Source organism: Melanostigma gelatinosum (genome assembly GCF_949748355.1).
Source record: "Melanostigma gelatinosum genome assembly, chromosome: 17".
Taxonomy (NCBI): domain Eukaryota; kingdom Metazoa; phylum Chordata; class Actinopteri; order Perciformes; family Zoarcidae; genus Melanostigma; species Melanostigma gelatinosum.
The window spans coordinates 11,307,633-11,328,669 of NC_136650.1; the positions used below are offsets into that span (position 1 = coordinate 11,307,633).

Below are 21,037 nucleotides of genomic sequence, written 5' to 3' on the forward strand. Positions count from 1 at the left end.
GTATGGACTCTCAAGCTATAAGATCTAAGTCTGATCTACAGTACACAGAGGGTTAAAATATGTATAATGCAGACTATTATGAGAAGTATCAACAGTTATGATCTGCCCTGAGTTCAGCAGAGCAGCCCAGTGAATGATCCTGCTTCAGTGTGTTGTCTGTAGCATATGAAGTGACCCTCAAAAGACCTTACATGACTGTTAGATTAGCATATTCTGCTGCTCACGAGAGAGACATTCCTACTGTTTGGATTCGAGCTTTGTTCTGCAACCTGTCGATAAAGTCTGAACACGGTGAAAACAAAAGTTCCAGCAGGATCCAATGAACTGCAGGGCTGAATCTGAATCACTCAGACAGTTTCGTTGCTCAATAAAAAGGTGTTAAAATCACACGAAGAATAATTGACAAGACTAAGTATGTTGGGCAATTTGGCTTGAAATAAAAAAACTGAGAAAATGAATTCCTGGCTGTGACTGTCATCACATTTGTAGATCCAGTAGTGATAACGATAATACTGCATGTGTATTGAAAGATTGCTAAAATGGACATAAACCAGAAGATCCACTGATTTACGAGACTAGAGGTTCAAGCTTTAAAACCATCAAGTTTTAGCAATTGATTCGATGGAAGTGCCTTGTGGTTTTAACGCCTTGAAACTTTATTCTAGTCTTATATGAGGGATATAAAGTTTAATAAAATCAGGCACGCCATTTTATGAACCTTATTTGTCCACTCAAAATGATAGTAGCAAGCCAGGAGTTTCGAGCGGCTTTAATATACAGAGGTGTTTCCATTAGTTAGCCTACCCTTATTGAAATAAATGTGGGACAATATAACAGAACCCGTCAGTATAATAACTCCAATTAAGTGGCAAATGAGTGTAGACTGTGACAGGTCTGACAGGCAGGAAAGCACCATAGCACCATCCAGTGTCAAGCAACGAACACATGTAACAGGTGGTCAAGTTTGAAGATTTTAAATATGAGCAGACTTATTTTAAACATCACGATCGAGAGGTCACACTGAAACGGATACAAGTGAACAATGGAAATGACTATCAGTGAGCATTGGGAGTTAAGAAAAAGAGCGAAAACATGCCTTGAAAACACAACACCATTCTGGATGTTCAGCTACAGGCGAGCGACAAATTTAACTTCACAATGTACGATGACTGTTTCAGTCACCTCTTTGCCTATAAAATGAGGAGTTATGCAAGATGTGTTTGCATAATTAATAACAGCCTTCATTATAGGTGGTTACAGGTCACATCCATACATATAATTGTAGACACCAAACAGTTAAGATTTCTGCACGCTATGGGAGTCATCTGTACAGACAAAATGGTAAAGTTATATTTATTATTATTTTCTATATTTATTGCTTAAGATTTGCAGATTTGTGAAAAATAAGAAGTGAACCGTGTTTAAACAATACAACATGTGCATATCATTACAAACTGTCTGAGTGTAAAATGTGTGTGAAGATAAGGGAGCGATTCCTACCTGCACCTGCAGTGACAGTTGGTGCCAGGCGAAGTCATTGCCCTGATTCTGCCGGGTGAAATCATCGCTGTAACTGTGCGAGTGGACAATGCTGGGCTGCACCAGACTGCTTTGTGACCGCAGGGCGGACAAGTCCTCACTGCGGGAGAAAGCACTGTTGCCAAAGGCCGGTGCATAGTCGTGGTGGCCATTCTCTGGCTCTGGGGCGAGGAGGAGAGGAGGGGGGTGAGGCTGAGACTGAGCCGGGGAGTTCTGGGCGGCCAGATGGAATAGCGGGTTCTGGAAAGACAGGGGGAAGTGCATGGCCGCTGCCGCCTGCTGCTGCTGTTGAGAGATGGATTCGGTGGGCCCCCCGATGTGGCCCATCTGGCTCAGCCTCAAACCAGACCCTGCAGAGCCCGCTGGCATATGCCCTCCCATACGAGGAGGACCACAGAGGTTCCCGAAGCTGTGGCCCAGGCCGGCAATCGAGGCTTGAGAGGAGGTGAGCATGTCTCCCACAGAGTTGAGGTTGGAAATGCTGTTCATGCGGGAATCCTGAAGGTCCATCATGGACACACTTTTATTCACACTATGGACCTGAGAAAAACAACACAAATGTTTTTTTGTAGCTGGACTTTGGACTGGATTCTCACAGCAAGGAAACTACTGTACTCTTATTTTAAAATGTGTATATTTTCTGTTTTAACTTTGATTTGAAACACATTTCGCGGTCATATATGGTTACATTGATGCTTTTCGACTGCTAACTGTGTTTGTGCCACACAAACGTTTTACTCTCCTGTTTTATTTTTATGTTTTTGAAATAAAAAAGTCTTGGCTTGTTTTTCTTTTCTTTTTTTGTTGTGCAGTTGAAAAAGGCTTTGCCAATAACCTGCCTTTCCAAATCTTTTACTTAAAAACGAATTAATTTGTCTTACATTTGTAAAAACCGGAATGATTAACGTAATGTTTGGCCTTTAAATGTTAGATTTTTGGGAAAATCTTACATTGCAACCAAATTCTATGTTATTAAATCAAAAGTCTTGAGATTTGAAAACGGCTTTAATGATTAACACAACACTAAAAACCTGTTATTAACATCTGAAGTTCAAGTATAATCCACTCTTAAAAGAAAAAGTTATTAAAATACCCCAAAACTGTCATCATTACTGACAAACAAAGAAAGCAATCAAGCCTAAGCGCTCGCCTCATTTTTAATAACAGTGTGATACCTGCCCTTGACATTGTACCTTTGGATCAGGTTCGGTGATGTCCGAGCTGCTTGTGCAGTATGCGGGGCTGGATCGAGCCAGCGGCGGGCGGGTCACGTAGAACACTTCCCTCGACGAGCGGAGGTCTCGTTCCGCATGGCGCCTCATGTTCAGGTTAGACGAGAGGGATTCTACAGCTGAGACTCCGGTCGTAGGGGATGGCAGGCGAGAGATGTCTATTGAACTGCAGATACACAACAGAGACACATGTTGCAAATGGCTCCGATGGGTTTATTAACAGCGTCTCTCATAGATATTTTATACTTGATTCTATTTAGCATTATCCCATTAAATGTGAAACAGCATGGGCCGTTTGTGGGCAGTTTAATCAAAGAGTGGCTTTTGTAGAATAATCTTCAGAGACCTGAAAGGATAAAGTAGTATTTCACAAGAAAAATCTGAAATATAAACACATTATTCTGTATTAGAATGTGTTTTTTTCTCATTTAAAAAATGATCATAATCCATTATATTAATCTGGCTACACTTTGTAAGGGTCTGACCCTGTTTTACATAAACATTACACGGTCAGAAAATGCACTCATTAGCTGTAGATTGTTAATTGTTTGAAGCTGTAAATGTTCAAATAAAATAAAAAACGAATTGGTTAGTTTGGTAGCTAAGGATGAACAGGGGTAAATATATAGATAAATGAATAATGAAACGTGAAGAAACCAAAGAATTCTGTCGAGTATTTGGTCCTCTGCACCTGTCTTTAAGATTTTCTCGTTGTGCAAGAACTAAAGTTGTGTAATTGTTGCATGTTGGATGGTGTTGAAAGCCAGCGAGGAGAAGGCACTCTTAAAAACAGTCATGCTGTAACGAGAGCAACCGTCTCGACAATAGTAGAGTGCCGACATGAATTCAAACGCAGAGGAAACAGGTTTGGGTAAGAGAGTCTGGGAACAGATGGTGCTGGCAACTACTGATTGATAAACTACTTAAAAAGCCTGAAGAGGTGCATTAGCATTACAGGCGTTTAGAAATATGCTAGTGTTTTGTTTTTAGCTACTGAATCCTCATTTATTATGTTTTCTTGTCCTTTATATGTGCTACTGATAATTATACCCATAAACTGTAATGATTCTGTTTATGTCCATTCACACTGTCTGGATAAAGTCACAGCAGGGATCAATGCTCTGTTCAAATGTAAAACCATTAGCATTGCCCATCTTGGGTCAGTCCTCTTTGAGGACATGCAAATCTAGTTCCATGTGTAGAAGTGATAAAACCAACAACACATGAGGAAGGAAGCCGTGAGAGAATACCTGTTTAAGTCACGCATCATAAGGCTTTGGAAGTCAGAGGACATTAGACGATTGAAAGATGGGCGCGAGAAGAGTCTGTCCTTCGGTCTGTCCGGCTGGTGATTTGTAGGCATGTGGAGCTGCGGGTTCCTCAGGGCGACGCTGATGTCATTCAGCAGCCTCGGTAGGGGTCCGAGTTTGAGAATGGCATCCTTCAACATGGAAAATCAAGAAAATCCAATGCTCACATGCCTTCTACCAGGTGTTCCCACCCATCATGATGTAGGTGAAACTGATTACCTCATGTACTGATGACCAACTTTATTTCAAAGTCATTATAAATATTTAATTTTGGGGTAAAGAAAGCGTGGTACTCATTAACGGCATCTAAATAAGTATCGGGAGAGAGACTAGATTATTCAGCATTTTATGCAGCTCAGTAGAAAACTGGCACAGTACTTGCCCCAGGTGTTGGAAGCCTCTGCTTCATACAGTATGATTCACTTGTTCATTCATAAAATTAAAATGTCATCCAGCAAACATAGAGATTATCTTTCAAGGAACACAGAATACTGATATTAAAAAGCACATACTTTTAAGACAATTTAGGGCTGAGCATAACATATGTACCGTATTCCTTTCATTATGTTTCAACTACAGTACAATTCCAATAAATTAACAGTGCAAGCACTGTAGTTAAATATTAAAGTACTAATTCCACCACAGTTTTAATGGAGTTCAAATAATATTGATCCTGTCGGACAGATAGAGAACCGCAGAGCTTCTCCAGTTAAAGAAAGAAATCACATTGAAATGTTTCATTTAATGTTCCGGCGGGTTATTCCACCTACCTTGCTAAGCTGACCCATGACTTCCCACAGTAAGCTGTGGAGCATGGACAGTTCTCTTCCGAGGTCAATGTAGCCCTCAAACCCTCCAGCGTTTCCTCCGCCCTCCATGTTGGAAATCTCATAGAGAAACTGCTGCATGGAGCCCCACTCCATCTCCAGAAACTCGTTCATGAAATACAAGTATTCCTCCTTGGGTCCAAATCTGCAGAGACAATAAGGACAGGATACATGAAGACAGGGCCCAAGATGGAAACGTACTCCAAATTGCACCGCGGAAGGATCTAACATTTACAATTAAGGGGCGTGTAGAAGTTCAGTTGAATAACATCTTGTATATTGTGTCATATATATTATGACTTAAAAAAAGACATGTGGACAGTTAACAGTCAGTATGTTTACATCGGCATTTTGAGGCATTGGTTTTGGTTATAGTTGAGAACATAGACCAACATTACATTGTTTATAATCTTTCTCTCTCAACCGCAACTGCTGTACCTCACCGAAACTCAGCCGCCGCTACGCAGGCAGGCAGATTGGCGATTGCACCCTTGTTTTTGGCACGATTGTACGTGGTGTCTAATACGATGACTTCAAGATGATTATCTGCATTCAATGCCACTTGTTTTTGACTTTGAATGAAGTGTGTTTTACGTTTCCTTACAGGCTCTTGGAGTCTTGAAAGTGGGACATGCCAATTATGGGTTGTATTCATTCAATCACACAATACAACAGTAGCTGTGCAGACACACTCGGCAGAGATCTGCGCTCTACGCAGTGCACCTTTATAGTGGTTTCTCTTTGGTTGTTGTAAAGCTTAAGCCTTGTGAATGACTTGATTGTATGCTAAGTAAAAAGGGAAATTATTTTATTTTTTTCTTTATTTTTCATTTAATTTGATACCTTTTTGTTATTCATCCTTTATCATGTGCATTCTATTTGGGAAATTGTTAAGGACATAAATAAACTACTACTACAACTACATCAGTTATATTATTTGAGGATGTCTGATCATTTGTATCCAATGCTCCTGAAATGTAGAGTCTGTTCAATTATTACTAAACTTTTGACATCTTAATTGTACAGTAAGTGCACCTGCATATTTAAAGGCAGAAGAGTTGTTTTAATATTCAAAGAACTGAAGGTAGGAACAAATGTGTTGCCGCTAAAAGCCTTGGAGCTCAGTGTGGGTGAGTAATAGTTTGTACCCTCGCAAAAGTCAAAACTGCGAGCCTGTATTTCCATAATGGGACTCTGTGTCCGTGTCATGTAACCCATCTCGCACAAGCGCCAGCGTCTAGAAATCCAAGTGAACTGAATCGAATGAATGTCGGGACTCACTTGCTGAAGCTGGCCAGGTTCTGCATCACCTTGGCAATAAGCGTGAGCGTGCGGGACGTGCGCTCAGCGGGGTACTCCTGCATTAGGTTGAACAGGGAGGGGGACATGATGGCTGGGCACATGAAGCGAAGAAATAGGGAGGAGCTGATGAGGCTGTCGGCAAGATCCTCTCTTCCACGCTCAGCACATCTGGCTCTCCACGACGCAAACACTTCCTTCAGCTCTCGGGGAAATATGCTGAAAGAAGATTATTTTATTCCCCCATTGTCAGGGTGAATGGCATTGATAATATTACTGATTATAGCACTGAAAAAAACCTTCAAATTGTAAATAATCATGTTCAATTTCAGTTATTACCGCTTAAATATGCATAAAGATAGTTTTCATATTGTTCTCACTATGGAGGCCATGAGTTTTGTGGCTGGTTAGCAAAAATTGTAAATGTAAAGTTTTGAAACAGAAAGCTAGATCTTAAACGCTGTAACTATACTATAAATGTTTTTCAATTTCATCTCTGGAATGATTACATCATTATATATACAGAAGAGATAACTGTGGGGAAGCCAACCAGAGGGAGTTGATGATCTTGCAGAGTAACAGCTCACAACACATTCGAAGGTTAGCTTGATGGTCAGCGAGGACTGACGGCGGGACACGCATGGGATCCACCTCACAGTTCTCCTCAGACTCGTATAAGGCCCGAATGAAGTCACCTGTAGGTTGTAGATCACACTCTCGTTATCTTTCCCCAGAAGGCAAACATTTTGCACCGGAACATTTCTGCCATAAACTACTGTGACAGATGGATGAATGCTGTACCTCTCAAAGAGAATAAAGATGATGATGAGAGTATATGAGAAGATGAGTTCATATGTGAATTACCAATGTGTTAAACAAGGCTGTGTGGAGGAAATTAATATTTGAACTTAGAAAGATAAAATATACATTTGTAATAATTGGGATGAAACATGAAAAATGACTGGTACATCTCTTCCTTTGTATTATGTACAGTATACTGCATTCAAGAAAAACCTTTAACAGTGAATCCAACTATTCTTACTACTTTTCTTTCATTGTATGAGAGAATAAAAGAAGAAATTAGCAATTATGTTGTGCCACTAAAATGTTATTGAAGCACAATTCCTATTTGTTGATGTGACATTTAGACGGGACTTCATAAGACGACAAAACATAACAGCAATTTGGAAAATGTCACAAATGAATCACGAATGTAGATCAAACGAGCGCAACATTAAACAATGTCATGGTCATTTTCTGCTAAATGACAGATGTTTATGATGGAATTAAGTGTTGTCTGGCACACTTTGAGCTTAAAATACTCCTTTCATCCGATTACATACACAGTGATATGGAGTTGGGTTAATCGACAGCAGCCTCACCTATAGCATCCTTGAGGTATCTGTGACCTATCAGTTTGAGGTACTCTTCCACAGCCTTCGTAGCAAGCGTGTTCTCACGAAAGATCAAGTGCTCACGGTCCATGAACCGATCCACCTCACACATCGCCATGTCCGACAGGAACTCCTGAGAAGACCGACAGATCATACAGATAACAGCAACGGTTTATGCAAAAGAACAAGCTGCACATGGATTCAGGTTACATTTGACCCCTTGTATACCTTTGTCTTCCCTGTGCTTTGCAGGATGTGCACCAGAGCGAACGCCACCTCCTCCTTGCTTTTCACGCTCAACAGCGGCTCCAGAACTGCGCACAGTGTTCTGTAGTTGTTGGTAATGTACTCCGCAAACTCCTTGTACAGCTCCATAGGAAGGATGTTCATAGTCTGGTAACGAGACTTGACACGCAGTGAGGCGTTGATCACTTTGGTACTTCCAACACCACCGCTTTTGTTCAAGACACTGGACTGTATCACCGGGTACCACTGCTCCACAAACTGCCGGCCCGTGATGCTGGAGATGGGGATGCTGACAAGGCCAAGATATGTGCTTTTCTCCTAGATTACCAAGAAAAACAACATTTATTCTAGATATTTGGAGCACAATCAAATGTTTTTTTGACTCTGTTAAATCAATACAGAAGACATTACCTTCCGTCTTTTTTTGTCAGTTTCCTTGTAGAGGTGCAATCGAAGGCTACGAATGGTAGGCAAATTGTTGAATTCAAAATGCTCGCCCCAGAACACGGTGTCGGTCCGGGGTTTGCTGGTGGTGCGTGCGTACAGCATGTCATCCAGACACAGTTCACAATAGTAGCGTTTCTTAGCCGGAAGGTCTCGAGCTTCAATGATCCACAACTTGAGCACATTCTCAACCCGTCTGCTGTTGTCCTGGGAGGGAAACGAGGAGTTCTGTTACTGCATTACAACAGTCCTTATTAACATCTGTCCTTAATATTACACTTTGGATCTGGTCATTTTGACATTTCAAGGCAATATAAAATGACACAAATCTATTGTATCTACCTTGTTAGGTTTGACAGCTCGTTGCAGATTTTCAATCCACTTGTCTCTTTCAGAAGCAGAACGGCAGGCAAAACATTTTGTCCCTGAATTGGTGGTCACCTTCAGACAAAAATAACGTCTTATTATATTCATGATTGTAAAATATCTCATTATGGCTTCAATGGATAATAACTTTCCCTATCGATGAATCTGATGATTGTTTTCCCCCCATTAATTAGTTGGTTTAAAGCTAACGTAGCTAACGTCTTTAAATTGTCCATAACTCTAGAATTATTCATTTACAGTCAATAAAACACTATTTGTCAAATTTCGTAGAGAGCTGAGAAGTGGCTTTATAGTTTAACCCGATTTGACATCTTTACATGCTAAGAACATTTTTCAACTCAGTTGGTTGGTTGGTTATTAAATAAGTCTACAATTAGTTTTAAAAAACAAGTCCATTAGAAAGCAGGTAAAGCCAGGAAGAAGGAAATGGTTATACAACACACCTCAAAGCAGTACTCTTGTCCTAAAATGCTCGAGTGGACAGGTTTGATTATGGCATCTTCATCCAAAACTAGGTCCAAAGCCTCCGCAGCACTGCTAGGAGAAAGTAGGGATTCGTGGGAGTGGGATTCTTTGAAGCTCTGCATCAAGCGTGTCCTGGTGAGAGAAGAATTCTGATTTGATTCTATATCATCATATCATGTGTTATGGTCTTTAGATTAACAATCCAGAAAGGGTTTTATACAACAAAAATGAGTCACTGCAGCTCAGAGGTCGTCCTTCCTGCAATTTCAATATCATTTTTGAGTTTTGATCCTTTTAAAATGAGTTTATGGAAAAGCTAAGACGACCAGGTTTTCAGTTCTGGCGTTTGTTTTCTATTGACTCAACTCAAGTGACTCATACTGCATGTTTGGGAAATTGGCGCACAGCATCTCAGTTTGTGGTGTCGTCTGGAAATACAAATCTTTAATTTTCTACAACAGCACGAGAATTAAAAAATGCTAAAAGTCATGTTGGTATTGACTACTGTGTAAATGGAAATGAATGGAAGCTGTTCCGTGGGGCTAAGTCTGCAGAAATACTGTAAGGCAGTTATAAAAAGGTGCAGTTGATTAGACCTGATCGCTGGGTAACCTTTAGAAGAGGGCAGCTCTATCAGGAAAAAGAAAAGCGGTAGTGGAAGCAAAAAGGTGAGTAAACTGTCTCTCAGGCGAAGCAATGTCAGTGGGGCCAATTCAAAAAAAGAAATAAAAAAATGTAGTGAGGAAAGCACTTTATTCTGAGCGTAAAATGAAAAGATGATTTTGCTAGTGGCAGCTGTGAAGCTAGAGCCGGCAGGTGATTGGCTTAGCTTAGCATAAAGGCTGGGAACAGGGGCAGCTAACCTGGTTTGTCCAAAAATGATTCCTTGAACACTTTCTGAAACTAGCTTTAAATGAGAATGAGCTGAAAACGTGGAGTTTATCTACACTGAAACGCTGGAGAGCTTGGGAAAGTTAAAGCAATAGCGCAACATTTTAGGATGATTTTTTTTTAGGGTTGATTTTCAAAGAGAGTTGGACGAGAAGATCGATACCACTCTCATATTCGCCGCCATTTAGCATAGCTTAGCATAAAGACTGGAAACAGGGAAACTATGGTAACAAAAAATGCCCACCAACACCTAATGTTAACATACAAAAACCTGTGTGTAAAAACAAGCTGTTGTTTTACTAGTTTTTAAACTTAAGAGATGTTGGTAGGCAGATTTTATTCCCTTTGAACAAAACCAGGTTAGCGGTTTATGTTTACCGTGTTTCCAGTCTTTATGCTAAGCTAAGCTAAGCTGATTGTTTTTTCATACATTCATGAGAGCGTTATCAATATTCTCATTTTAGCAAAAAAGTGAAGAAGTGTATCTCCCTTTTCACTGGACAGAGCCAGTCTTAGCAGTTTCTCCCCGTACTCCAATGTGGAGTGTATCTGTACTGAGAAGCTGCAGCTAGTATGCTGCATTATTAACACTGGCTTCGAACATGGAGCGAAACGGAAGGAAAAGAAAAAGCAGAGGCTTCGAAGAAACACCTGATAATTATGCAGCAAATGAGGAGCACTAATTTAAGCCCAGATTTAATGTTAGTCAGAGGTGCAGTGAATCGTCTCGTTGGAGGAGCAGTGCCATCGCAGAATGCAGTATATGAGAAAGGCTTTCTTAAACCAACTTGGCAGCAGAGGTAGAGCAGCTGCGTTGGAAAGCTAGTGTGTGAAGTTGGACGCCGAGAATATATAGCAAAGTCTACTTCACACCGTGAGTGGATTAAGAGTGTGGGCAGAAGTGAAACCGGGCTGTGAAGGCAGCCGTCTGAGGCAGTGGTCGGAGCTGGTTAACGGCCGTGGTTCGAGGGAGAAAGTGCCTTTATCCCCACCACCTTCTTAAGTGCTGCCTCCACAGAATACATTTATAATAGGGAGATTCATTTTATCATTTGAACTGGGCTTCTGCATTGGAAACTCACCTTGCATTTTACGAAAAGATATTTTTACATCCTGTGCTAAACAAGACATTTCACATCTCTGAGTATGGACATCCAGACCTGCCCTGAAAATGCCAATTATGCATCTCCTGTGGCAGGAGGAAAGTGCACTGTCAGCATTACATTTTGACTTTCTGCCTCTCCCGCTCGCCATCTTTACATTTCCCATATGTGCGTCGTGACTGGATTGTGTGTACTGCATAAAATCTTTGGTCACAGTGCAGGCCCGAACCCTCCGGGATGTGACCTCAAGTCAGAGGTCAAGACAGAGCTGTCACGTCAGCCTCCGGAGTTACAAGCTACTGCATCCCGATGATTGGAAAACAGAAGTCAAACTGATTAATGCAGGCCTGATGTACTTCTAACAATGTTACTTGAATGTCCAACAGATCTTGAGAATAAGATATTTTTCAAATAACAGTTTTTATGTTTTTTCCCTTTTATGCACTGATGAAAAGAGTAACACCTGCATAAAGCGCAAATACATTTAATTAAGACAAGGTTTGTATATCGATATATACTAAAAGCCGATAGGCTTCATGATGACAGATGTAACCCTCCAACCTACCCAGGGTAGCCGACAGCTCTAGAAAAAGCTCAGACAATCTGTCAATGTATAACTACATGCAATGTCCTTCATTCTGCAGGGTTTTGCTTTTGTTCGAGTGGTTCATAAGAAGCCACACTTCAAGTTATGAGTGCCGGGCAGCATGGTAAAAAACATATGATGCGAACATAATTTTCATAAACAGTTCCTTTCGTAACAATGGCCACATTCTACTTCAATGCAGTGCACTGTAATTAATTACACGCACTATAGTACAGCACTATGATAATATCACACAATCAGCTAAAGTGAGAGGTTTCCATTTAGAAGCAATTCTAGTAGGGAGTCACACCTAACCCACTAAAGTAACACTCAATACACAAAGCGGCACGTCAAACATCCAAGAAAGAAAAGCTTTGATTGTTAAGTAGCCCCCAAAGCTTAAAGCAACTATTGATCTCAGTGCATAAAAACACTTCTTTAAGTTATACATACTGTGTATATCGTCTTTGTGACGGTTGTGGGGCAGAATTGTGGCTCACAGTAAAAAAGGGACATCCTCGTGGTTAAAACACATACAGCCACAGTATTCCTCTGTGTCACACCCTTCTTTTTCTCCTCATGTTCCATGTGAGGCTCTACACTATCAACTATCACATGAAGGCAAAAATAGGAAAATGTCTGCGGTTCTCTCTGCATGGAGTTACAGTACGCTCCTTGGCTTTGTGCGGGTTTTCACCGGGTGCTCCAGCTTCCTCCCACAGTGCAAGAATATGATCCCGAGGAACACAGTATCCATGCTGCAATCACTTTTTATCTTTCTTTTTTTGCACGATCACGTCGTTGTGGCATGATCCTGACTCAACACAGAAGGTAACATACATGTAACAGTCGTGCATGAAGTCTGCTGGTTATAGATTATTGCTTTATCAGAAATCGACATATTTTAACAGCTCTTGCTAATGACATGACGTTTTGGTGGAGAGGATAATTAATTTGCAATAACAAGGCAACACTTGCTAACATGACAGCACATCTATGTCAAATTAATTGTGAAGAGTAAATGACTTATCAGACCTGTGATAAACTGGGAGACCTGGCCACTGTATCATCCTGACTTTCGCATGCTACGACCCCCATGTGACACTGAATTAGACAACAGTTGGTTTTACCTTGAATGGTACCATGCTCCATACAGTAAAGGTAACTTGCCTCTCTTGGTCAGCACTTCGAAAGCGGGGCAAAATCATTTGTCTGAAGCTGCTGGTCCGGTCCAGTTTGGGCTGACTTTTGGCCCTCTTGATGGAGCCCTTCAGCTTTCGATTGAGAAAACTCTGAAGTTTCAATAGGGTAAAATAGAAAATAATATAGTGTAAAAACACTGACCCAATAAAAAAATATCCAAAGTGTAATAGCAGGATTAGCTAGAAACGTAATGTATGGAAAGCACCTATAAAAGTGTAGACTCTCCCCTCAAGCATCCCATTCGCTTTACTTCCCCAGAGGGAATTTACAAAAACAGACTGCGCCCAAAAAAAGCTTGCGTGTACGTGTTTCCCATGTGAGCAGAAAGCTTCTATAGCATCAGGAGAGTGTGATTGCTGTACTCACCGGCTGTCTGAAGGGCTGTGGGGTGGCATTGGGAGGGGTCTCCATGCTTGACTGTCTTACAGAGGCAAAACTTGCCCTGCGGGATTGGTCTTTGAGAGAAAAAAAAGAGATAAATAAATCAGAACATAGACGTGAAATATTTATACTTATTCAACAAATGCAGGTGTTCAACATAAAAGCACAAGTTCCTAAACGTGGGCTATTATTCTAATGAATATGAAATGTTTTTTTTTGTTTTGCTACTGGGACTGAACATCAGGCAGAACATCAAAATGCATTACGCGACATTAAAGAGGATTAGGATATTAGGATTTTGATGATGAACTGTGCAAACCCCGTCTGTGAGTCAGACTACTGACTGCCGAGTTGAGGCCATCTAAATGCATCATGTTGCTGTAGGGCTGTTGCTGAGTCAATTTCCATCAATTTTTGCTGGAAATTTATACTAACTTGAATTGTTATATTCTTTTCCCCGTAAACTATCGATATTTATTGATGGTACAGTTACATTAACACTTTTAAGAGGTCGTAACCCACTTAACTCAATTTCCAATCATTTAAAAAGGGACATTTTATTACACGTTGAAAAGTTATTACACTATCTTATTCATAGCGTGTGTCTTTACCTTGCAGCTTCTTTGGTCACATACAGAAAGAGAAACAGCAAAACTGCCAAACTCACAAATAAGCTATCAACACACCAAAAATGCAGGATAGGAGGTGTGAATGAAGCTCACCAACAAGGACAGACAGCTACAGCCTCCAGAAGAAACACAAAGAACAACACCGTGACAGTTATAGAGGCTTTTCATCACTCCTCCATTGGAAAGCTTCCTGTATCCAAAGCCAGTGCAAAAACACGAACGTGATGTGAGAACAACATTGGACCCCTAGTGGGAAAAATTAACAATGAGTCATCTTGAACTTTATAGTCTTCGTCTGACTTCGGACTTGCGCAAACTCGAACATGATGATGGATCTATAAAAGTATAGACAGCTGACTGTAGGGAATAAGATCCGATGCTTTCTCTATTGCAGTGTGTTGGTTAAGAAAGATGAGGCCACTGCACAGAAGCATCCTTAGGACTCCAAAATCCTCTTCTCTCCATATGAACAGATGAAACTGAGCTTTCTATTTTTATGGGACATTTTGTGTAAAATTCTTCTTTCTCTTGAACATTTTACCATTTCCTAGCCTGGTTCTGGACCTCTGATTAGCCACCCATATATAATTAAAATAGGTTCTATACCCAGTGATGGGTGTTGGATAAAACAATCAACCAATCACTGTTTGGAAGGCAAAATAAAAAAGGGGGATGTCTTCTTCCAATATCGCTGGCATTGAAAAATAGTGCACAAAGATGCAATAAAGGCACACTCGGCCGGCCCGGCTAGGTCAACAAAGCGAGGAGATGCTCGGGTAGCAACACACACAGAGGGAGAGCGACTTTATTCTCTGCTCATGTCGACATTGCTCCATTATATCCTCACGTAGATAATAGCCGTTTGCTGCTATATGGTAATGCTCTCAATCCTATATATTGTATCTTTAAGGGTTTGTTATGACAGCAATACAAGGGGGGGGATGAAGTATGTCTAAAGATAAAATGTCACTCTTACATGTAGCCAAAGGGGATTTCGGGGGGGCTTTTTTGCCCTGGTTGTACAACAAAGCCACGTCATATTATATATTCATACATCGTTAGGATTAAATGCATTTTATAAGCTGGGTGTGTAATCAAGACCACTCATCATATATTCGATCCTTTGGAAGTGTGGCATAAAATGTTAGATTCATCCACAAGTGGGTCTTAAAGCTAAAACCGTGATTTTGTTTCATGTTGACAGTTATTCTGCTCTGCTATTTTTATCTGGTGATTGATCCGTTGGAGCAATATATATATATATATACACATATATAGATCTTTTTTCTAATTCCCCATTACCCAAAGGAGCTGTTTCTTCCCTTTGCAACAGAGGAACAAGATACTCTGTCATCCTATGATTTCCTCGCTGCCGAAGCCTCTAAATAGGCGGCTCTCCAGGTTCTATTCTGAGTCCAAGCTAATTGTTTGGTATCCATGGAAATAACTCCAAGGGCTTATACTTGAACTGTGGAAGATATTGGCACAAAACTGCACAATAAAGATGATGAAAGACACAAAGTAGCATGCTGCACAACACTGAAGTGCGTGAACTGATCAGACCTATTGTCCCTCTGCTGAGAGAAATGTCAGTTCCTTTTGTGGGGCTGAATCCTGACGCTTCTTACTGAAGGACCCGTGCCGAGGAATATTTAGCATATTTCCGATTTCTAACAACACTGCCACCTGCTACATGTGGTGGTTTAAGTAAACGTGACATATTATAGCACATGGATGTGCTCACATGGGCTATTCTGAATGCAGATTGCTGTCAGGACGGAGTGTGTGGGTGGCAACAGCCTCTAGCTAACTGTGATACAGAGGGAGAAAGAAAACAGAGACGAAGACTGTGAGTGGGTGTTGGAGAAACATATCCAACCTTTAGTATATATATCTATATCTCTCTAAAATATATATTACGTTACATTTGGAAATTTGATTATTTTTGATCATTTGAATAAAATCATGACCTTTCTCACAAGCTGCCCTACCCAGGACAAACTGCTAAATTATATTTTAATAACCATGAAATCTCACAGGAGCCACACATTTACCAAAGGATCGACTTAATGACCTCCGCCAGATCGAGATCAACACCAATACTGACCTTATTGGCCAGATGGCAAAAAGCTATGACGACACCAATCAACAATTTTCTTTGGCAATTTCATAGAACAATTCAGTGTTTTCTGCTATCAGTGATATTAATTTAGTCCAAGCGGGCTGCAACTATAACCCTCCCTGGCATCACGTTACCAGTTACATAAGAAGACAACACAAAACACCCTGCTCCATAGCCCCATTAGTGGACAACCAAAGTCCACAGTCATGGTAGCAGCTCTGTTAGCCTGGTTTGGGCTGAATGCTAATCCCAGAATGCTAACAATGACAACCTGCGTACCCCAAATCCATACTAGTTCTATGCAGCTTTTTAGTATAGAGCTCGTTCACACGAGAAAAGTGACAAAATGAAGGACAGTCTGGACACTGGACAAAGTGCTGACTAAATACAGTCGATTTTTGGGTCTGCTGTTGATGGAAACTATTCCCACAATGCAATGAACAAAGGAAATGGAGCAGCTGCTAGCAACTGGGGAAAAATGTTATTAAGTTTGCGTGGTGGTGAAAGAGTTCCAGAAAGATGTTGGTAAACCAACAAACAAGATATAACTCTTAAAGACACTTTTTGTCTGTGATGTGACGGTTTGTACCGTAGATGTCAAGGTGGGAAGTTGTTTCATACGGAGAAGTGTTTTTTTAACTGGAGCTGGATAGAAATACTGATATGTATTTAAACACCTAAAATCAAGTCACGTCATGAGTAAAATCACTAACCTTTTGTTTTGGACGTAAATGATGTTGATATGGATGCTTTTACTGAGGCCACTCTGCATCCCAAAACACATTCATCCTGAGAGATAAATGATCAGCAGCATTTTCCCTCGTAATGAGAATCTGCGTTGTTTATGCTACCAAATGAGGCGGCGTGCTCTCAGACAGGTGTTTAGTTTCCCTGTTCCCTGCATCGAGGGTGGAAGCAGAGCCCTCCGGGAAAAGTGAGCGAGCTTAATTTTAGAGACTATCCAGTGCTGATGGTGCAGCAGTCCACTTTGTCTTGGAGTGACAGTGTTTCCAGTTACAGATCACTCTCACACAATCTTGTTATGTCTGGTCTGGAGCATCTGACAACGAGGAGCCTCTGGTGACTCACAGGCGGGCCTGCTGGGGCAGATATCACATTCATGTCATATGGAAGCCTCCTTAATTGGCATATTCCGACGAGTAAATACTGTTCATGTCACCAACAACATGTTAATTACGGCTCTGAATTTATTATTTTTCGTACAGCTCCAATATGTTCAAAACACAAGTCCATATGCCAAGGTATCCTGACTAAATCTTGTTTTAATGCCTTCGTGATCCGCCCATCATAAAACAGTTGTTGGGGGAAATTGTTAAAATGTCAAATGAATGCAAGTTTACCACATTTGGACAAATAAGTGGCATCCATATATCACAGCAGTTCAGCCTTTTTAAGTTCAAAGTTACTAGTGTAGGCTATGTATCTATTTATGTTTATGCTAAGAACAGTTGAGCAAAACAAAAAGGTACAGGTGACACTCCTGCCGGTGTTCAGAACCACTCCGGAGCTATGTTTAGAAACAGCGCTGTAATCAAGTAAATGTAAAATGCACAGAAGAGGTAGAGCTGCAGGATTTCAAAGCAGAGGTGGGTGGAGGGGTCGAGGAAGCAGGGGCTGTGTGTGGGCGTGAGGGAGCCACGGGGAAGAACCTTAGACCGGCTTGATATTTTTGTAGGAGCAGAAAGAAAGTGACTTCCAACGTCCTGCAATGTAACCACAATGTTTCAAGGCTGAGAGGCAGACATGTTGAAATGTAAATACCCTTCAAGCGCAGGAAGGCATAAGAACAGGAACCTGAAATAATATGAAGTTGCTCTCCATCACGTGTTTTCAGCATTGCTGTCCCTCTGCCTGTGTGTGAGAGCGAGCCAAGTGTGGCCTAGTTACCATAGGAACATGTTCGCAGCTTGTGCACAGCTCTCCATCAAACTACCTTCAATTCCACGACTGTATTTAGAGACATTAGTGCTGTGCTTGTAAATTAGCAGAGCCAGCATTAGACAGCTGAAAATTGTGAAAATGAAAGTAGAGCTCAAGCATAAATTTGAGGCTCTTAACTCAGACTGCTCTGAGACGCTTCTGTATCTTCTCATCACAATTAAAACAAGGTGATTCTCAACTCAGAGTCCCGCCCTACAAAATTAACGGCCTCTTGTTTGTTTCTCTCCAAGACTTCAGAACATCACTGCGCAGGTCTTGATGTTTGAAATGAAACAGCAGCTTTACACGCAGCGCTAACTAACAGACAAATGATTTCTCTTCCTGTCCCTGGAGGCAGCAGAAATGGCTGCTTTCATCTGGGGAAGTAAAGAGAGCGCAGAGAGGAGGAAGACTGGAGTGTATCAAAGCCAGAGTGAAAGGCAAATGGCGCGATCAAACCTAGAGAATGTCAAAATAAAACTCTGGGAGTGTGACAAAGCAGGGCTCAGAGGATTGAGCAGTAAAAAAAATAAAATCCTCAATATATTGATACTTTTGTAAAGCTTTATAGGGCTGAAAAAGGACTGAGAAGCAATGGCAGAGGAAAAGGAGCAGAGTGTCGCAGCTGAGGCTGGAGTGTATGTTTAACCTTCCATTTATTTACCTTTGGCAACAGTGGTGTCGATGGATGTCAAGAGACAACGGCGTGTTGAAGGGGAACATATAAAAACATATATAACAGGAAAAAAATCTCATTGGACCACGACAGACAAGAGGCTGTAAAAGTGAGGTACAGTTGACAGAAGGGAAGAGGAGACTTCTGAAACGGACTCACTTGGGGTTAAAACTCCAGGTCCGCCACCGCAAACCTCCGCTTGACCAACCAACCCAAACTGACTCTGATGCGGCAGCCACGTCTTTGAAGATGTGTCCATGCAGCTATAGTCGCACAGACACAAGTTGTTTCTTTAGTTTTTAAGATTCATAGGCCGTCACAACAATGGCAGGAAAATGAACGTTATTGTGCATGGAAATAAAAAACAATAAAAAGGAAAGTAACACTAATATAGACAAATATGATGAAAACAAAATCATTTTAGTTCAAATGTACATTATAAAACTCGCGTTTATTACAAGCAAGGTTCAACTTATCACAGCTGCCCTTTATAGCAATGTAGACTAAATGTCATGATGCCGCCTAACCACAAGCTGTTTCTATGATTAATTGATAAGCACTCCTACCGACACATCAGTGTTTAATGTGCCTTGTTCTCTGGAATTAAAATAAAAAACTACCGTTACATATTGTTTTCTTCCGTTTGTCAACTGGGCCTTTTGGGTGCCCAACTAGTGGCAACGTAGGAAGACATTAAGAGGAGGTGAATAGGAGGAGAGGTTTGTTAGGCAGTTCTGCAAGAGAAGACAAGAGCATAATGTGTCATTGACTGTGCTGAGGGAGGCTCGGGGTGGAGAAGAATTACCAGAGTGGTAAAATATCTTGTGTTTTCTCTGTTGGGTTGCTCAAAAAAAAATGGAGGACGACAAAGAAATGAATGGCCTGAGGCAAACGAAAACAATTTGAGGAGATTGCCGGACAGGAGCTCGCTGACAGGAGTACCTACTTTTTTTTAGAGAACATTCTGACAAACAGACTGACAAAGCCTTTCTGTCCTTGGCAGCGAGAGAGAGCCCCCTCCATGCGTTGCATTGAAGATGGCTGAAGAGCAGCAGAATTATGACGGAAACGTGGTGTTGGAGTAGATTCCGATCTTTGCCGGCTGACAACTGTGGCAGAGAGGCAAGGAGTCCAGATCCTCAACAGTTCACGAGGACCAGAGAAAGATTAATAGATGTCCACGACTCTCGCCTCTCTATTTCAGCTAAAGTAATAAAGTAATTCCACAAAGAGATGTATGAGATAGGTCATTATCTTAAAGGCACCTCATACGGAGGAGGACGAGGAAATCCTGCGAGGGGAATGAGTCAGAGTGAGCCGGACGTATCTCGTTCTATCAAGTGTGCAGCCTCAGACATTTCATTAACTGAAGCTCTTCTCTCTCCACTGCATTGTTTTTTTTAAGCTATATATGTAAGAGCCCACCATGCAATATGATGGACTGTGAAGATAGTGCCCTCCAATCATACTTGTGATACATTACAGTGTCCAAACATCAAATAGAACTGTTTTTGCCCACTGCGGTGGAGGAAAAAATGAATCAATAAAATCACAAAAAGTGTATCTTACCTTTTCATCTATTCATCCGCAACACACACAGAAACCTCAGTGCAGTGTCCAGTGAAAGTGAGACTCCTTTTGACAAAGAGAACACTCATTAGAGAAAGGTAAAATAACCCTGCCAAATCCTATTAGGTCATTTCAACTTTGTTCCTACTTAAACATGCATGTTTTGGCACTGGTAGTGCCCACATATATTAGGAAAAACACCATGTTGAAAATCTGATTCATAAGATGTTTATTTTCGTAATTGCTACCACGCTAGCGAGCGCCATGTTGGAGTGACATCGCTGCATTCGTAACAGGGTTGGTTCGCCTCCAGCGGTAGACAGATGGGCAACACTTCTGGTTGAATAACGTTTTGTGCGTTACATTAGTTCGTAATGGCATTTTTTTAAATTAATTTAAGAAATGTTCAGAAGAACAGACGTCCAACAGCAGTTCTGTTGGACTCTTTTGCAGTTGGTTTTAACCTTGGAAACCTATTTTTTACATCCAGGAGCCTTACAATAGCAGCCTCCCCTTTGTCTTCTTCAGTCCTGAAGCTCCTCAGTCTCCGTCTTTCACCGTCTCTACCGTTGTATTTGTTGAACTCGGCCAAGCCAACCAAGCTTGTGTCGTAACAGGAAAACTGCAACATGGCGGCGCTCTTGCCACTAAAGCCACGGAGCTTCATTTTTCTTTTAAAATGCTTACATTAGTCACGTGTGTTGTATAATTATTATAACTCCATTTACTAAATCAGCTTAACTTGGTTGACTGCTTCATGTCCACTTTAAGTAAAATGAAAGATGTTGCATTT

At 41.1% G+C, this 21,037-nt stretch overlaps 1 protein-coding gene across 1 annotated transcript in view; it reads right to left on the reverse strand.

The window, feature by feature from the left end:
• The window catches only part of LOC306791142 (ras/Rap GTPase-activating protein SynGAP-like), a gene marked incomplete at both ends in the record, with an annotated part of 29,517 nt that extends 10,583 nt beyond the window's left edge, over positions 1-18,934 (reverse strand). Inside the window, 14 exons of the mRNA XM_079287768.1 lie at positions 1,501-2,079; positions 2,733-2,937; positions 4,022-4,212; positions 4,852-5,053; positions 6,190-6,426; positions 6,758-6,902; positions 7,590-7,734; positions 7,830-8,165; positions 8,259-8,498; positions 8,634-8,732; positions 9,122-9,275; positions 12,894-13,015; positions 13,293-13,381; positions 18,835-18,934. Of these exons, the coding sequence (XP_079143894.1) occupies positions 1,501-2,079; positions 2,733-2,937; positions 4,022-4,212; positions 4,852-5,053; positions 6,190-6,426; positions 6,758-6,902; positions 7,590-7,734; positions 7,830-8,165; positions 8,259-8,498; positions 8,634-8,732; positions 9,122-9,275; positions 12,894-13,015; positions 13,293-13,381; positions 18,835-18,934 (2,844 nt within the window). The remainder of the gene's footprint in view (positions 1-1,500; positions 2,080-2,732; positions 2,938-4,021; positions 4,213-4,851; positions 5,054-6,189; positions 6,427-6,757; positions 6,903-7,589; positions 7,735-7,829; positions 8,166-8,258; positions 8,499-8,633; positions 8,733-9,121; positions 9,276-12,893; positions 13,016-13,292; positions 13,382-18,834) is intronic.
• Between the last annotated feature and the right edge of the window lie 2,103 nt (positions 18,935-21,037).